At 38.7% G+C, this 16,748-nt stretch overlaps 1 protein-coding gene across 5 annotated transcripts in view; it reads left to right on the forward strand.

Annotated features, from left to right (window-relative positions):
- The window catches only part of ARFIP1 (ADP-ribosylation factor interacting protein 1), a 38,942-nt gene that overhangs the window by 16,049 nt on the left and 6,145 nt on the right, over positions 1 to 16,748 (forward strand). For 2 of the 5 annotated variants that reach the window (XM_010179080.1, XM_010179081.1), the window contains 6 exons: positions 1,228 to 1,342; positions 4,079 to 4,174; positions 5,659 to 5,768; positions 9,343 to 9,564; positions 12,941 to 13,098; positions 16,060 to 16,234. In XM_010179080.1, the coding sequence (XP_010177382.1) occupies positions 1,228 to 1,342; positions 4,079 to 4,174; positions 5,659 to 5,768; positions 9,343 to 9,564; positions 12,941 to 13,098; positions 16,060 to 16,234 (876 nt within the window). The remainder of the gene's footprint in view (positions 1 to 1,227; positions 1,343 to 4,078; positions 4,175 to 5,658; positions 5,769 to 9,342; positions 9,565 to 12,940; positions 13,099 to 16,059; positions 16,235 to 16,748) is intronic. The other 3 variants (XM_010179083.1, XM_010179084.1, XM_010179082.1) reach the window with 2 other exon arrangements.

Raw genomic sequence — 16,748 nt, forward strand, 5'->3', positions numbered from 1 at the left:
AGCATTGCATATATCATAAACAGTTACTGCACATGTCCAGGCACTGACATCTTAAAGCTATGTATGGTTTTTCTCTGCAAATTTCACTATTGCTCCTCTGTACTTTTTCATCTTTTTTGCCTCTCTATGGAAGCAGAGGGGATGCACAAGAGTACCTGACTTCAGAAACTGCTGGTTTTCCAATTTCTTGATGCTCAGGTTTTTTTGTGTATTTTACCTTTTTGCATTCACTTCCAGATTAGCTTTTCATTAACTTCTCATTTTTTACAAATTAGAGGCTTGAAATTGCTTTGAACACCTGAAGTTTTTTTTAAAGTATTAAGTATATTGCATAACACCAGAGGCTTAAACTTCAATCAGATGGCTGGAAATATAGCCCAGGAAACCTTTGGGAGCTATTTGTAGAGAAGGGTAGAACAGCAAAAATGGGCAGTAGGATGGTGTGATGGTTATGGTGTATGAGTTCATAATTCAGCAATTGGCCTGCATGGGGTTTCTGTGAAGACTTGAGTTATCTGAAAGTTGCTAGTAGTAGTTAATCTAATTCTTGTAAGCTAAGCAAGGTGGTCTCAGGCAATTCTAAATCAATGAGTTCCAAAAGCAAACATAAGTCAGTGGCAACTTTGTGCTGCGAGCGGTTGTGATATTGAGTAGGTGCTGAGAAGGAAGCTGTTGAAGTGGTGCCTTTCTTGATGTTTCTCCCATCTCAAATATTAGAGAGATTTCATGTGCTATTTGTACAAATTAAGGAAGCTGTGAATTTAAAAGCTGTTTCTTGCTTAGAGTGATTTTTAAAATATCTTATACATGATGATAGTTGCTTCTACATTTCTGGTTTGTAAAATGTCTGCTCTTGGTCTTAGACCATTCTGTTCGCCTGTCAGTTCTTAACTGGAAACATTATCACTGATAGGGTTGTTTGGACCAGCTTCAGACCACATACCATGTTGCAGGCCATGTTTTTGGTAACCATTGCTCTAGGAGATGGCATTCGAGTTGTTCATCAGTACACACAGGCTATACTTACTGTTTCTTACTCAGTTGTTTTATTTGTGCATCGCAGTAGAATGCTGGGACACCAGTGAAGACATTTCAGGCTGAAGGCAGAATTTGCCTGTCTGAGAGCTGCTGAAATTGCATAATAATACTTTTGAGTCACTTTTATGTTTTGGGGTTGTTTTTTTTTTTTAAGCATTAACTTTCCATTTTTATTCAAATATTTCTAAGGACTTGAAACTTTCGTTACCAGTTGGACTGGGACTTTCTGAAACCAAAATAACATCTCATGGCTTTGACAGCACCAAAGAGGGAGTCGTTGAGGCAGGACCATATCCAGGAAAAGGTAACTGCCTTTTTTTGTCTCTGTTTCTCAACTTTAAATCTTTAGGCATATTTCATATGGTTAGGAATACAATGTTCTGTAGCTGTTTTGAGCATTTTGGTGTAAATGTACACACTGAGAGATGTGCATTAGTGATAACCTGCTTATCTTCTCTGGTAGCTGGGTTGTTAAAAGGGAATATTTGCTACACCTGTAGTATCTATCAGGGCGCTTGAGGAAACTATGTAGTGTTAAATTGGTCTGCATTTAGAGGGAAGAAAGTCCTTGAGCACCTTAAAATGGTGTCAGACTGAAGAATTTTACTATTACATTGCATTGTGTTGAAGTTTTCTTTAAATGTTGCAGTTATTGGTCTGATTTGAAACTTAACTGGAGAGTTATTTATTACGTGATACGGAGTTCACTTACCTGGAACAGTTTAATAAGTGCAATGTTTGTTGCCCCTGAGACTTGTGTCTCCTTTTTTTGTTATAGTACGAATAGTACTTCAAGGTATTGTTGTTAGGTGTGATAATGCTCTGTGCCTCTTTTTCCAGGTGCTACCTAATGAAAAAGTGTCTCTTCTTGTATTTTCTCAGCACAGAGTTGCGGTTGCCTATAGCAGAAGGATTTTAGTGAATTAAGATTGAATTCGTTATGCAAGTCTTAATGTATTAGAGAATATAAGCTTGTATTAAACAATGAGAAATACAAAGCGATAAACAAGCCAGTAATGTTAGTGTCAAAAAGCAACAGAGTGCCACGATATGGTATGTGAAAGTGATGTTGCAGTGAATTATGTAGCCTTGACGATTTCTAAATTTGAAAGGTTTGAAATGGTCTCGAATGAGCAGCAGTGAAAATAAGTCTTTGTAGTCATAGATCTGATTTACATTTCGCTTCATTTCCTGTTGGGTAAAATGTGCTTATGAAAACAGTGATTTCCATGCTGTACTTTGCATGTATTACAAAGCGAATACTGTGGTTTTTTTAAGTCTTTGAAATTAGGAAAAAAATCTAGCTAAAAAGTGGGCAGATGGCAAACTGCTCACCATTCCTGCCTCTTTGTATTCTGTCAGCAGGATAACTGTTGCAGCTGTTCAGTGCATTAGCCTATAAGGGAAAAAGGTGTCTAAGATGGGTTTCAAGCTACCCTAATATGTTTGAAACCCAAATGTTCTGTAGAAAGTTGTGTATTCAGATGACAAGCTTTGGACATGTGATTTTTAACACTTTAAGTATCACAGTTTTCCTCCAAGGATATTTTCTTCAGATTTTTCCTAATGTTCTACATAAATCAGAGGGAGGGAGAGAGAGGGAAGTAGAAATTAAGGTTTCTTATGCAACTATGGACAAAAATAGAATGATTGCCCTGTTTTTAAAAATTCTATTTGCTATTTGCATTCAAAAATGAAACCCTAATAAGAACACGCTAAGTAGACAATACTGTGGAGAAGATCTTCTAGGATTTGGGTGATGTTGAATGATGAAGCATGCACACGTCTGCATTAACACTCTGTGAAATGATAAGGATTTTTTGAACTGCTTGTCTTAGCTCGCTCGCCGAAGTGATTCAGTCTTTAGGCCTTTAGCAGGATCTTGCAGTTGAACTTTTCTGCCTGGATGAATCCAGTTACAGCCCTTACGCAATGCATCGCTGCAGAAGGACACAGCAACTGAGCTGTCTTTCCATCTCGTCTTTTCTGTGCGATTGGATCCAAATCCAAATGGGATTAATTGTATCCCGTGTTAGTCGTGCTCTATGGTACGTTTAAAAGGCAAAAGCTGTTTGTTGATTCAGTTACTCTGTGTGGTGTTCTTGGTGTTACCGATAACTAAGTTGAAATGGAAACTGCTGAAGTTTGATTTCCTTTTCCTCCAGCACTCTGTCAGCCCTGAAGTATCTCAGAGCTCTTCAGCAGAAGCAAGAAAAGCTCCTCCCCAAGATGAGGTTTACTCATCACTACAGAGAAAAAGCCGATTTGTTAATTTGGTTTTTAAATCCTGAAAACTTCATAAGAACGCCACTTCACATTTATGTAACATGAAGCAGTTGAAAAGCACTGAAAAGCATAATCCTAAAACAGCTTAGAGAACACACACAGTGCAGGTCATTTAAAGTTGGATGTGTTTTTTTGCTTGAAGAGAACAAGCAAGTGCTGTAAAATCCTTCTTTTGGGAAGGAGATTACACACCTTAACATCTAATGGCTTGTGTTATCTTCAGGATAGCTTATTGCAGGTTGTTTACACAGACTTAGGAGCAGATGTTAATCAAGTATATCTGAAATTGGCACAGATTTCAGAGCTTACTTCACCCCTTAATGCTGTGAGTAGCATTCAGTGGCTGCGAAGAGAAACCTACCTAGATTTGAAAAAGGAGGTTTCGGCTGTGAAAGCTGTATCTAACAATCTTGCGTGGTATTTTATGTTGATAGTGTGTATACTTCGCTGATGAAGCTGCCAGTTGTATTTTGATTACTCTTAGAAAAAAAATCAACCCAAAAAAGTTTGGCATCGTGACCTAGAGAAAAAGATTAAATCATGAAAACTTGGAGTAGTTCTCATGAACAGCTGCACGTCTTAAAAAGCATTTCCATCAGAAATTCCAGCGACTTTTCCCTGAATGCTTCTATTTAGTGTGCTGCTGAAGCAAATGTTTTTGTTTAGAAAAAAGCAAACTAATCTGTGTAAAAGTGCACTTTGCCTTCTAAGGGAAGATGATGGATTTTGATGGTTAAATATGTCCCCTTTTCAGGTTCCTCAGCATCAGCCCAATCATCTGTTGTATCTCCCAGCAGTGCAGCAGCTAGCAGACTGGCTGGACAAGGTTGTGATTTAATTATTCCCACAGGTATCATAGCACTGAACGGATAACGCCCTTGTCTCTGCTGACACTGTACTAACTTCTCCATGTCTACAATAATATCACTTACTGTTACTTGGAAATACAACTTCTGGGGTGGTTTTTTTTTTTGGTGGCTCTCATTTCTGGCTCTTAACAGTTCACAAAATAACCTCTGCTTTCCTTTCTGTATCCTGCTTTTTGCTCTGTGAAGTTAGTCACCAAATGTTAATAATAGCAAACAGTACCTAAAATGGGAGTAACCAAAATCTTTTATTTAGGTTAAAGCTGAAACTTCTGGCGTTTTTTGCCAAAATGATGACATATTCCAGTAGAAGAAGGTATGAGGTGGCCATTAGGAATTCACACCACCAGACAAGGCTTTGCCACTTGACTCATTTTGTGCCCATGGGCAAATTACTTAACATCTTTGTTTCCTCCTATGTAAAAGGAGAAAACCTATTCAGTTACCTCATAAGGGTGTTGAGAGGATTAATTACTTGATGTTTGTGCAGCATTTTGGAGATGCAAAGGACATAGTAGAGCTTGATGCTAAAGGAGTATCTGGAGGCATCTGTATAGACTTTTTTCCCAAACTCTTATTTACATAAATAACCTGTCAAGGCTAAGATGACTGTAAGTAGCAATAGGGATCAGTCAAAATTGTACATGAATGAATTAAAAAGTTGCTTAAAAAGTACCAGTGCTTTTTGCAGTTCTTCCTATTTTGGATGCTAGGAAATATTTTTGCAAAATTAAAACTTCAGAATTCACGTTATATCCCATACTATCTTGAAAATGCTAAGAATTGGCAATTGATGTGTGGTGATTTGCCCTAGATATTTTAATTTGTTGCTTTAAGTCTTTTCTTTGTTGTTGTTTATATACCGGTGTTTTGTAGAATTAAGTATTCCTAATACGATGAGCTAAGAAAGCTGAAATACATAAGTTAAATGCTGGCTGAACACATCTTCTGGGAAGGATGATGTTTATTGGAAAAGACAAAAAAATCAGGTTTGAAATTTATTAGTTGTACTCTGTGACAACAGTTTTAGTGTGCTGATAATATTCATCTAATGGTCTGCAGGTTGTAAGCAGACTTCTAGATGGGCTGAATCCAAGAGGGTGTTCAACTGTTGCAATTTCAAAACATAGATTCAGTAATAAACTGATCTCAAAAGCTGGTTTAAGGTTGGTTAGTAAAGCTCTGTGCATTCAGGTAAGCTTTATTTACCCTCTTACTACCTGAAATACTGAGATATATCATAGAATGGTTTGGGTTGAAAGATAGATACACACGTTATATCAGTTTTGAAGTAATTATTTCTTTCTGGAATTGACTTTGAAAATCCACATCTTTACCTCACATTCTTACTGCCACCTTGCTCTGCTTTTGCCTGTGCAGTTGCACGAATCTTCCATACCTGCTGTTAATCCCTTAAAACAAAAAAAAAACCCAAAGGCCTTGAAGGTTTGCTTTGTGTCTGACACAGGGGGCAGAGCGCAGCAGAAGAGCGGACCTGTTGTGTTGGCAGATGAAGTGAAAAACCCAGCAATGGAGAAATTGGAACTGGTGAGAAAGTGGAGCCTAAACACTTACAAGGTATGCAGACATATGTTTGTGTGTGTGTGTATGTATTCTAAAAGTGAGTTTGCTACTAGATTGGACTGAAACTATCAAAGTATTGTACTGCTGTAATTATCTGTTGTTGCAATGAGCATAAGCAAGAATCCGTAGGGAAGGCTTAGTTTTCTTCCAAGTGTAGCATTCTTTGTAAGCCTCTCTAAATCCCTGCTTTTAAGTGGAAAATCTTACATAGGTATTACTGATTTAACGAGGGACAGAGTGTTCCATTTCTCATGTCCCCTTCAACATACAGGATGTACAGATTTCAGCACTGATGCTTGTAATTGTCTTTGAGTTGATTGCTGATGTAATAAAATTTTAGCTAATGGGGAAAAAGTCAGGCCTATCTATGAGTTCCATACTTTTTAATTGCTGATCTGATGCTTTTGTTCTGTCTTGGCTGATGTTTTTTTTTTCTTAGCATTGGAATTGCTGCTTCAATTCATGTGTGTTTTACTCTTGTATGGTGCTTCCTTGTGATCAATTGGGATTTGATAAAATGAAAATAACAAAAAAATAAAGAAAAGGTGCTTGTAGCGCAGCGGTGTGTGACAGTATTGCTGTTTGTGGACATCCTGGCTTGCTTTGTTCCCGTTAGGAACAATATAGCTAATCTCAATGTAGCTAACTGGCCACAGATTAGAAGAGGGGAGACAGTCTAGCAAGTTCTTGGGGTACCCAGGCCCCTGAGCTGGAAGATGGGGATTGGAAGGTTATGGAGCAGATCATATGGAGTGCCACCGTATGGGACAACCAGGCAATCAGGCCCAGTTAGCATGGGTTTATGAAGGACAGGTCCTGCTTGACTAACCTGATCTCCATATATGACAAGGTGACCCACTTTGTGAATGAGGGAAAGGCTGTGGATATTGTCTACCTACACTTGAGTAAAGCCTTTCCCACAGTTTCCCACAGCATCCATGTAGAAAAGCTGGCTGCTCAAGGCCTGGACAAGCATGGCCTTTACTGGGTAAAACACTGGCTGGGTGGCTGAGCACAGAGTTGTGGTAAGTGGAACTAAATCCATTAGTTGGTGGCTGATCACAAGCGGTGTTCCCCAGGGCTCGCTTCTGTTTAACATGTTTATCAATGATGTGGAAGGGGAAATTGAGCGCGCTTTCAGTAAGTTTGCAGATGACACCAAACTGGGTGGGAGTGTTGATCTACTTAAGTGTGGAAAGACTCTCCAGAGGAACCTGAATAATCTGGATTGATGGGCTGAGGTCAGTTGTATGAGGTTTAACACCACCAAGTGCTGAGTCCTGCACTTGGGTCAGAACAACCCCATGCAGCGCTACAGGCTTGGGGAAGAGTGGCTGGAGCTGCCAGGCAGAAAAGGACCTGGGGGTGCTGATTGACAGGTGACTGAACATGAGCCAGCAGTATGCTGAGGTGGCCAAGAAGGCCAATGGTGTCCTGTGGCTGTGTCAGAAATAGTGTGGCCAGCAGGAGAAGAGAAGTGATTGTGCCTCCCTGCTTGGCACTGGTGAGGCCGCACCTCGAATGCTGTCTTTGGTTTTGGGCCCCTTACTACGAGAAGGGCATTGAGGGGCTGGAGCGTGTCCAAAGAAGGGCAGTGAAAATTGGGGATGGGGTCTGGAGCACAATTATGGGGAGTGGCTGAAGGAACTGGAATTGTTTAGTTTGGAGGAAAGGAGACTGAGGGGAGACCTTATTGAACTCTGCAACTACCTGAAAGGAGGTTATTAGTCTCTTCTTCCATGTAGTTTGTGACAGGACAAAAGGAAATGGCTTCAAGTTGCACCAGGGGAGGTTTAGATTGAATATTGGGAAAAATTTCTTTACTGAAAGAGCAATCAAGCACTGGAACAGGCTGCCTAGGGAGGTGATGGAGTCACCATCCCTGGAGATGTTAAAAAAAGCCTGTGGATGTGACACTCCAGAACGTGGTTTAGTGGGCATGGTGGGGTTGGGTTGTCAATTGGACTTGATGATCTTAGAGGTCTCTTCCAACCTTAATGGTTTTGTGATTCTATGAGATTCTTATTTATGCTCTGACCGCACTCGTTGCGAAGCTGCATTTTGCAATTCCTGTTGCAGACTTTACTACCAAAGTTGTATCCTATATTGGTAGCATTTGCTATGCTCTCCCAGATTTCTGATTCTTGACTGACAGATGTCTCCTAGGTTAGCTGTGCTCTTTCTTGTTAGTTAGTTGAATCTAATGAAGTAGCCCAAATAATCTGTACCTTCCAATCTAAAGCTTATGAGTTATGACCAACTCATTCTGCTTGATTATTCCTGAGTCTTTCCTGTGTTTGTCTATTAAATTTAGAAAGGACATAAAAGTTCTAGCAGGTTAAATGAGTATCTCCTTTGGACGTAAGTATAGATAGGATTAAACTGAAGTACTTGAATTTGGAAACCTTGGGAAATCTGGTGATGTATTTGGGGAATGTGATATAAAATAGACTTGGGCATTATTTCACCTAACAAAGTAGCAGCTTTAGACTTAGATTAAGTCCGTTCAAAGTAGTTATGACCTTGATTACTATCTTGGTTTCCTTGTAATTCTGTTTCTAGCAGTAATTCTTCACGTAACTTGGTTATCCCTTCACCTCTTGAGACCACAGTTTGACTTCAAGCAACTTACTCTACCAGTAAATAATTCCTGCTTTCCATAGAGAAATGTTATGGCTTTGCTACACATCTGCTTTGCAAATGGCTTCTCCTGGGTCTCGTCAAGGGAAACCCAAATGTGCATCTTGGGAGGCTCAGTGCCAAGTTGGGCACGAGTCTCTGGCCAAGGAGGTGTCACCGATGAGTGGGATGTGGCAGCAGCTTCAGCTGTCACAGCCTTTGGCTGGGTGAGAGTGTCTGCAGCCTTGTGAGAGCATGTTTTCTGCTCACTTGTTAATGAGCTGCAAATCTGTTAGGAATTTGACTTGTGACAGAAAAGAAATACTGAGTCTTTCTGAGACAATCAACTCAGCTTTATAGATCTGTGAATAATGAGAAATGCATTTTAATAGTTTGACATATTTCTCAGTAGAGTTCCCAGTTAGCTTTAAAAAACATGTTGGCTACCACCATCTCCTTACCTCCCACCCCTTCCAAAAAAAAAAAACCAAAACCAAAATAACATTTTTTGGAAAATATAACATGGATGGTTGGTAGACAAAGCCCAAAAGATCACCAAGTAGATATTTTGATGCAGGACCAGTAACATTCCCATTAACTGACTTTAATGCAGTGGGCTAAATTGCTTCTTTTAACTTAATGAGATTCACCAAACCTAAAAAGAGATAAGTGTTCTTTTACTTGAGAAACAATTAGTTATGCTCTTGATTTGCTAACTTGAATATTCATCTTAGCAGGAGTTGAGACTTGTCCAACTGTTCTTGCTGAGTCCTGATAAACTTCTGAAGAGTGTGTTGTTTTTTTCAGTTTGTTGTGCAAACTTACATTGGGAGGGGTGATTGTGAAAGAATTGTGTGTAATTATATGTCCCTTGAAGCTGAAAATGGGTGTATGCAGTGCTGTCTTGAATGTGCTTGAATCTTTATAATTTAAATTTTTTTCCCCCCAGTGTACACGTCAGATCATCTCTGAAAAATTGGGTCGTGGCTCAAGAACAGTAGATCTGGAACTCGAAGCTCAAATAGATATATTGAGAGATAACAAAAAAAAATACGAAAATATCTTGAGACTGGCACAGACGCTGTCCACACAACTCTTCCAGATGGTGCACACCCAGAGGCAACTTGGAGAGGCATTTGCTGACCTGAGTTTGAAATCATTGGAGCTTCATGTAAGACTTTTATGGTGTTAAAAAACAAAATGGCAGAGATGAAGATAAGCCTAAATGACTTGTGCAGGGTATATAACAGTTACCAGCTGTTTCTCTAAACATTGTAGTTAACAGTGTATTTATTACATGCCCTTTGTGTTAAAAGCTTATTTAAGTCACTTAAAGCTACAGGAAATTATTGAAATTACTCTAGTTTTTCATTGTTTCTTAAAGGTTTGCCTTTAGTTGATGATTGGACTCAAGAACTGGCAGCTTTCCTTTATATAGAAAATGCATTTTACTCTTTCCTTTGCTTCTAATAAAATATCGGAGCGCTCTAGAGCCTTACGCTGTGTCAGTTAGAGGATGTCTTTGGGAAATATGCCTGGTAGTAAGTAGTTTAGGGCACATTACTTCACCTGTGCACATTGAATTTGAGCCAGTTATTTTTCTGTACTATATTCAAGCACTGAGATTTCATCTCAAAGTCCTTTTTTAACCAGGATTTTTTTTTAATAGGACTAATCTGTATTTTTATGTTGTTTGGACTTTCCTGAGCAAGAGAGGCAATCCTCAGATGTCTGCATTTGGGCTGTTAGGTTTCCTTAGGTTAGAAGTTTGTGACACTGGCACTTTTTGTTACTGATAATAAAGCTGTCTGTTGTGAAGAGAGAGAAGGTAGATGTTGTTACAAAACATAGTAACTGGCTTGCTTCTGCATTAATTGTTCTGTATTTCCAACGATAAAGCAATCCGGTACTGCTACTGATCCTTTGGATGAAACAGTATTAGGGAACTTAGTGATTCCCTGGAACATAGCTGCTGAAACAGCCCAAATTACCTTTGTGATGGTTAAACTTAAAACCTCTGCCTGTTTATTCTTCCTTTCTCATGGTTGTCTACTCCCATTGAGTTTTAAGGGAGGAGGTGGAGTTTGTGCTTGCACAGAGGAACCTTAGCAGAGAGCTAGCTGAAAAAATATGAGACTTCTGCACTGGAGCACATGGGTCTGACAGATGAAAATCTGTCAACATAGAGCACTTGTAGCAGCTGAGAAATTAACTCTGGTAAAAGAAGTTTTTAATAATCACTTTACTCTGGACACAAATATGGGCATGTGGTTTGTGGCAGAACTTAGGGATTGCTATGAGGTATGTGCTGAAGCTGGATGTTTCTTCTGAAACTTGGATTGAATCTGGCATTGTGCTCTTGTTTAATGAACGTTTTTTTTCCATGAATAAATAGCTTGTAACTTCCAGTGGGAATACTGTTCAGGTTCTCCGAGCATCTTGTACTTGTCTTGGAATTTGTTTCAGTCATTCATCTCTTGTGTAGATTATTGAATGGGGCTGTTGATGAAAATCAAATAAAGGTTTCTGCTGCTGTAATAAAAGTTATCTAACCTTTGCCTCCTGGAGACTTGCCTGCTGTTTGTCTCTTTCCTCTTTGTGTTTCCCCTTTGTTTGATCTGTACTGTGTTTCCATCTGTAGCCTGGCCTATTCTTCTTAGATGTTTGGATAGCAGTCAGGCCTCTAAAACTTGTGCAAGACTAAAAGTAAAATCTCTGAACAGTTAAGTCTTTAAAATTATAACAGTATATAGGTTTAAACCCCCCCAACAAACAAACAAAGCAAAACCTTCGTAAGGTGTAATTTTACACATGTTAACAAAGTGAGATCTTAATGTGGTGTGTACGGAGGTATTACTTAATGTCCATGTTTTGCTGTTTCTCTTTTGGATACAAAGATATCTCCTGGTTCCAGGCTCATGTGCCTCTAATTATATAGACAGATGAATTCCAATTTTAATTGACCTGTGTGTAGAGTATGAACTGAGTTTAAACTCCTGATACAGAAAGGATTTCCTGTCTCTTTCGTCAGAGGTATCCACAGAGGTCATGGACAAAACTCAGAAGTTTTTATGTCAAGCAGTACAAACTAGTGGAAGGACAGCTTTGGTGGCTCGCATGTTTCTTAGTACTGCAAGCCACTGCAGTCCCATCCTTCTTGCCCCCCTCCTTTGAAAGGGTGGTGTTGCTCATTTGGGGCTGTGATGATGTGGGTCAGCTGGAAAACCTTGCCTGCAGGAAAAGAGCTGGGAGTAAGCGCAGCTGAAAGGGGCAGTGCTGCTGCTGTTGACTCTGCCTGTATGTTCTTGTTACTTCTGTTTGTAGCTGGCAATGTTAGAGCAAAATCAGCTGGAAAAGACTTTATTTTTTTGGTTTCAGCAAGATCTGTAGTGATTTGGCTGGCTAGTTTTGCCACTCAAGCAAAGGTGACAGAGCTTTAGTGGTGTTTACAGGGCTTAGCTCATGAAATCTTGCCCTATGTTCTCATCCCTTTTTTCTTTTCCCTCAAATTGCTCACTTCCACTGCACCTCCTTTTCTCGAGGCTTCTTCCCTTACCGTTCCCTTTACCCTTATCGAGTTGTTAATGCTAACATGAAATACATTTGGCTTTGGTGGTTATGTTGTAGATGGATGAAAGGAACCCGGGAGAATCCAGCACTTCTGAGTCAGTTGTTGGCAGTGTGCAAGCCTAAAAAGACCAAGTTCCAAATGTGAACCTAGTGTGTTTTGCAGCCATTACAACCAGAGACTGTACGCTTTTGTGAGAACTCCCATCTGCAGAATAAGAAGATGCCATATGGATGACATAAATATAATAATTGGACTTGTTTGGCATCCATGCATTAGGAAAATCTTTGCAGCCTTGGTCAGGGCTTACAAAAAGACATGAACAAACATACATCCAAATGTGACTGAAATGCCTTGGAAATAATTTCGCCCTTGTCCCTTTGAAATTTATGGTTGAGCTACGTGGTAATTTTCTTTGCTATTCATTATAATGCTCTGCTCTTCAATTATTTACAGCCTATTTAACTGTGATAGATGTTGGCGTTTTTTTGCAGGGCTCTTTTCCAGAATGTAAGAATAAAACTTAATAGCTAATTAATGCTGTCTGCCCTTGTGAATTTACTGATATTACTGTATTTAATATAATGGTGTCTCTGTTGGTATTAAAGCATTACCTAGACAACCACATGAGAGATGCTGGGTTAAAACCCTGCTGAATGACAATGTGAAGATTATATTAGCGCTTACTTTTAAGTAACATTCAAGACCTCCAAGTGCAGAAAAATCACATTATAAAATAGAGTTGAACATCTTGTGTGGTAGCAGAATTGTAAACCATGTTTTACTGATGTTAGAGAGATGTCATAAAAACTGTGAACTGAATATTGTGTTGAAATCACATCTGTTTATTCATAGCGATACCCAAACATAAGTGAAAGAACTGTCGCATCTGTGTGCTTGTATTTTTTTATAGAGTTGTTGATGAATGTTGTGATTTTAAATGATCTACAGTTCTGTTTTCTCTGCTTTTTGTTTGTAGGAGGAGTTTGGCTACAATGCAGATACGCAGAAACTTCTAGCTAAAAATGGAGAAACTCTTCTTGGGGCTATTAACTTTTTTATTGCCAGTGTGAATACATTGGTGAATAAAACAATTGAGGATACATTATTGACTGTGAAACAGTATGAAAGTGCCAGGTAGCTATTCTATATCTAGCTATTTTCATTACAAACTAATCCTCAGGAAACGGACTTTGTGTCAGCTTAGTTCTTATTTGAGTGACCAACCTGTCAGATAAAAACCTTATAACACAACTCATATATTTAGGATTTACAGTTCACTGCCTCATTGCACGTATCTTCCAATGTTTTGTAGGTGTTCTGTTGTAGACTTAATTTCACTTGGTAGCTCGAGGAGTAATTATTGCTATTTTTTTTTCCTGTGTGCTACATTGAGGTGGCTTTCTAAGCAGTGTGGCAGTGCAACATTAACCCTTTTACCCAGCTACACTGTAATAGGTGAAATAACCTCTTTGAAAAACAGGTAATCATGTGCTTCTGTTGATGCACAGTACATGTAATTCACACTGCAGTTGTCATGCAGGAGTTGCAGACTTGCCAGAAAGTGGAAAACAAAAAAGTTCATTTGAGAGCAAATAACATCCTAGTAGATGATGGGATTTCTGCCCTGGAGAAGGAAGTTGCAGACTAGCCAGAAAGTGGAAAACAAAAAAGTTTGAGAGCAGATAACATCCCAGTAGATGATGGGATTTCTGCCCTGGAGAAGGTTACTTTTGGATGTGGCACAGTATCCTGAAGCCAGGTGCCCTTCTCCTGCCAGGATTTGGACTTGTGGTGCTTTCTGATGCTTGGTTCCATTCTGTTCACTTAATAGGCTAAAGTGTGTTTCTTTTAATTTGCCAGAGGATGTAGTTTATGCATATAGTTTTGTGATTATTTTTTTTTAGGTCAGAAATTGCAAACTGCTTAATTTTTGAAGTTTTCCCCCTTTTTTTTTAAATCATTCTGTTCTAAAGCTTACTTATAAACAAAATAGTAAGTTACTGTTTTGATACGTAGGTGAACTTTCAAAGGCAGAATTAATGTGAATGTAATGTATTGCTTTATTTTTGAGAAAGTATTTAAAAAAGAAAGGTTCACACATTTGCCAGGTATCCCCTTGAAAATGTATACATCTGCTATGATTGTTCTTGCCAGTCATTTTCAGTAGATACTTCTCTCCTGAAATACCTTCATTACTTTCGCTTTCTGTTCATTACAGAAATCAAGTATTTTATTCAATAAGGCAATTAAATTAGAGGTTCTTCACTTACGTAGCCAGTCCATCATTTTGCAATGTGGAATTAGGTCACATTTATTCCTGTGCCGCCTCTGTCCCCAGTTGCACTTCGGCATTCATCTGTTCCCCTCTTCTATCAACTCTCTATTGGTTTGTTTCCTTTTGGGAAATAAGTCATAAACTGTTTAAATAAAGCCGGAATCATAGTGGCAATAACAATCAGGAAGAGCCCTGTGAATATTACCCTGTTTACATCTGAAAATGTTGTATTTTATTTGGGAACGGTTACACCAACTGGAAAAGCTGTTTTTTATAACCAGTTTTTGCAGTTTTAAAAGTGTCTGCGAGAAAGCATATTGGAAAAGCCAGAAATAGGTTGGTTTTTTTCCCATTTAAATTGGCATCCCTCACATTTGAAAGCTAAAAAGTGTGGAAGGAAGAGTGAGGTTTTGGGCAGGGCAGCCCATGACCTCGGGGTGATTTCTGGTTATTGTCTGTCTCTTTACCTGGTCAAGTGCTAAATGGCTGTGGAAAATGAGCACATGTTGGAGAAGAGGAGGAGGAAAAAGGTTAGAGGCTGTTGCTACGTGTGTCTCATCCACTTGCAGTAATGTTTTAAAATGGAAAAATAGTTTCTCTGGCAAGAATCCAGCGTTTGGTAGACTTATATGTAACACTGGAAAGCAGAGGATTAATTACTGATACAATCTTTAAACTAATAACATTCCATAGGTGCTTTTCCCACTTAGAAATGCTGTACCTTGATGAATAGAAAGCTTAACTTAAATAAACTTCTGTGAAAAAATACTTAATGTTTTGAAGACAAAACTGAATTTTTAATTCAGAATTAAGTTTAAATATAACTTTTAAGAGGGTTTTTTCCCATTAAAATGAGGGAGAAAGTATGACTGGTTTGTTTCTATTCATGTAGTAAAATGTACAGTCTAATATGGAAGGATATCAAGGAGGCTTACAACTTTTTTTAATAAATAGTGGTATATGAAGCTGGTACAATTAAAAGATTGTCAAGTATCTGCAGGCAAGAACCTATACATTAACATTAATTCTGATTTTTTGCTAGCAATATCCAGGATAGATAATTTGGAGAGGTCAAGAATAAATTAGAAATTACTTTTCATGTCTTATCTAGAAGTGGGATATACACCTCTGGTGTGGAGTTAGCTTCAATACCTACCCAGCTGTTAGCCTCCTGTCTTTCTATTCCCTTATCTCCTTCAGTGGTGGTAGTGATCCAGAGTCTGACTTCCCTAGGAAAATAAGATAGGCCATCAGAGCATAAGTAATGTATCATCTTCTTGCAGCCTGTTTATCCATAGATAAGTTCTTGCAAAACTATTTGTGGAAGAGCTATAAAACTGTTGCAATAAATGCATGCAGAGAAGCCTGGAGCATGCTGTAAAAGCCCTGGGACAGAGCTCGGTAGAAGTGAGCTGATGTGAAAACATCTGTTTAAATGACGCATCCTGGTGCTTCTCTTGTTCTTGTCACAAACTTCACTGAGTTAATTCAACAGCAGAAGAATAACCTGGGAAAAAATAATACTGGCTTTATTTGGGTTAATGAACTGAGATGTCCAAGGAAAGGCTCTGACCGCTGAAGCCAGCACCAAACAGAGCTGGGAGTATGTGGCTTAGACAGGAGCAGAAGAGGGAGGGTACTTGTGGGGCAGCTTTATACAATGTACTGCAGGGTGGTCTTGCTTGATGAATAGGAAGCGGGGGGGAACTTGCCTGGGTTTCCGTATTTGACTGCATTGTTCATCTTCTATTGTACTTGGCACTGTATGTGAGGTCTGTTTTGAGACACTGTCTTTATTTTTGTTTCCTCCTCCTCCTCAGGATTGAGTACGATGCCTACCGAACAGACCTGGAAGAGCTGAATCTTGGCCCTCGTGATGCAAACACTCTGCCAAAGATTGAGCAATCACAACAACTGTTTCAAGTGCATAAAGAGAAATATGACAAAATGCGTAATGATGTATCTATCAAATTGAAGTTTTTGGAAGAAAATAAGGTAAGCTACAATTTCCGATGTACTCTTTAGAGGCTTTGTCCTGTAAATTTCTGCTTTGCTAGAAATACTGTAGTTGTTAGATCTTAAAATATATTTTAATTTCATTATATATCTTAAGTGAGCAAAGAAAATAAGCTGAATTTTCGGAGTTCTTGCTGTATCACTGGAGGACAGTCTTTTACAACACGCAACTTTACAAGTCCGTAATCAAGTGGCTCCAGCTACAAATGGCAGGCACTATGGCAGTAAGTTTCTTGTTGATATGAGAAGTTTCAGGTTTGGAAAAGCATTACTTCTCCAGTTATCACATTTAATTGTTAAATGAGTCATATAACTACTGATTTAAGATTCAAAGTAATACTTATGTTTGACAACACTATAATGGAGAACAAGCACAAAGAAAGAGAACTATGAAGATGCTTCTTCAAAATTAAGCTTTTTTAATAACTTGAACTGAGAAATACAACTTACTGTAATTAATGTCATTATAGTTTCTTCTTTCTTTCTAAGTGAC

The sequence above is a fragment of the Mesitornis unicolor genome, unplaced genomic scaffold, assembly GCF_000695765.1.
Source record: "Mesitornis unicolor isolate BGI_N332 unplaced genomic scaffold, ASM69576v1 scaffold14832, whole genome shotgun sequence".
In the NCBI taxonomy this organism is placed as follows: Eukaryota; Metazoa; Chordata; class Aves; order Mesitornithiformes; family Mesitornithidae; genus Mesitornis; species Mesitornis unicolor.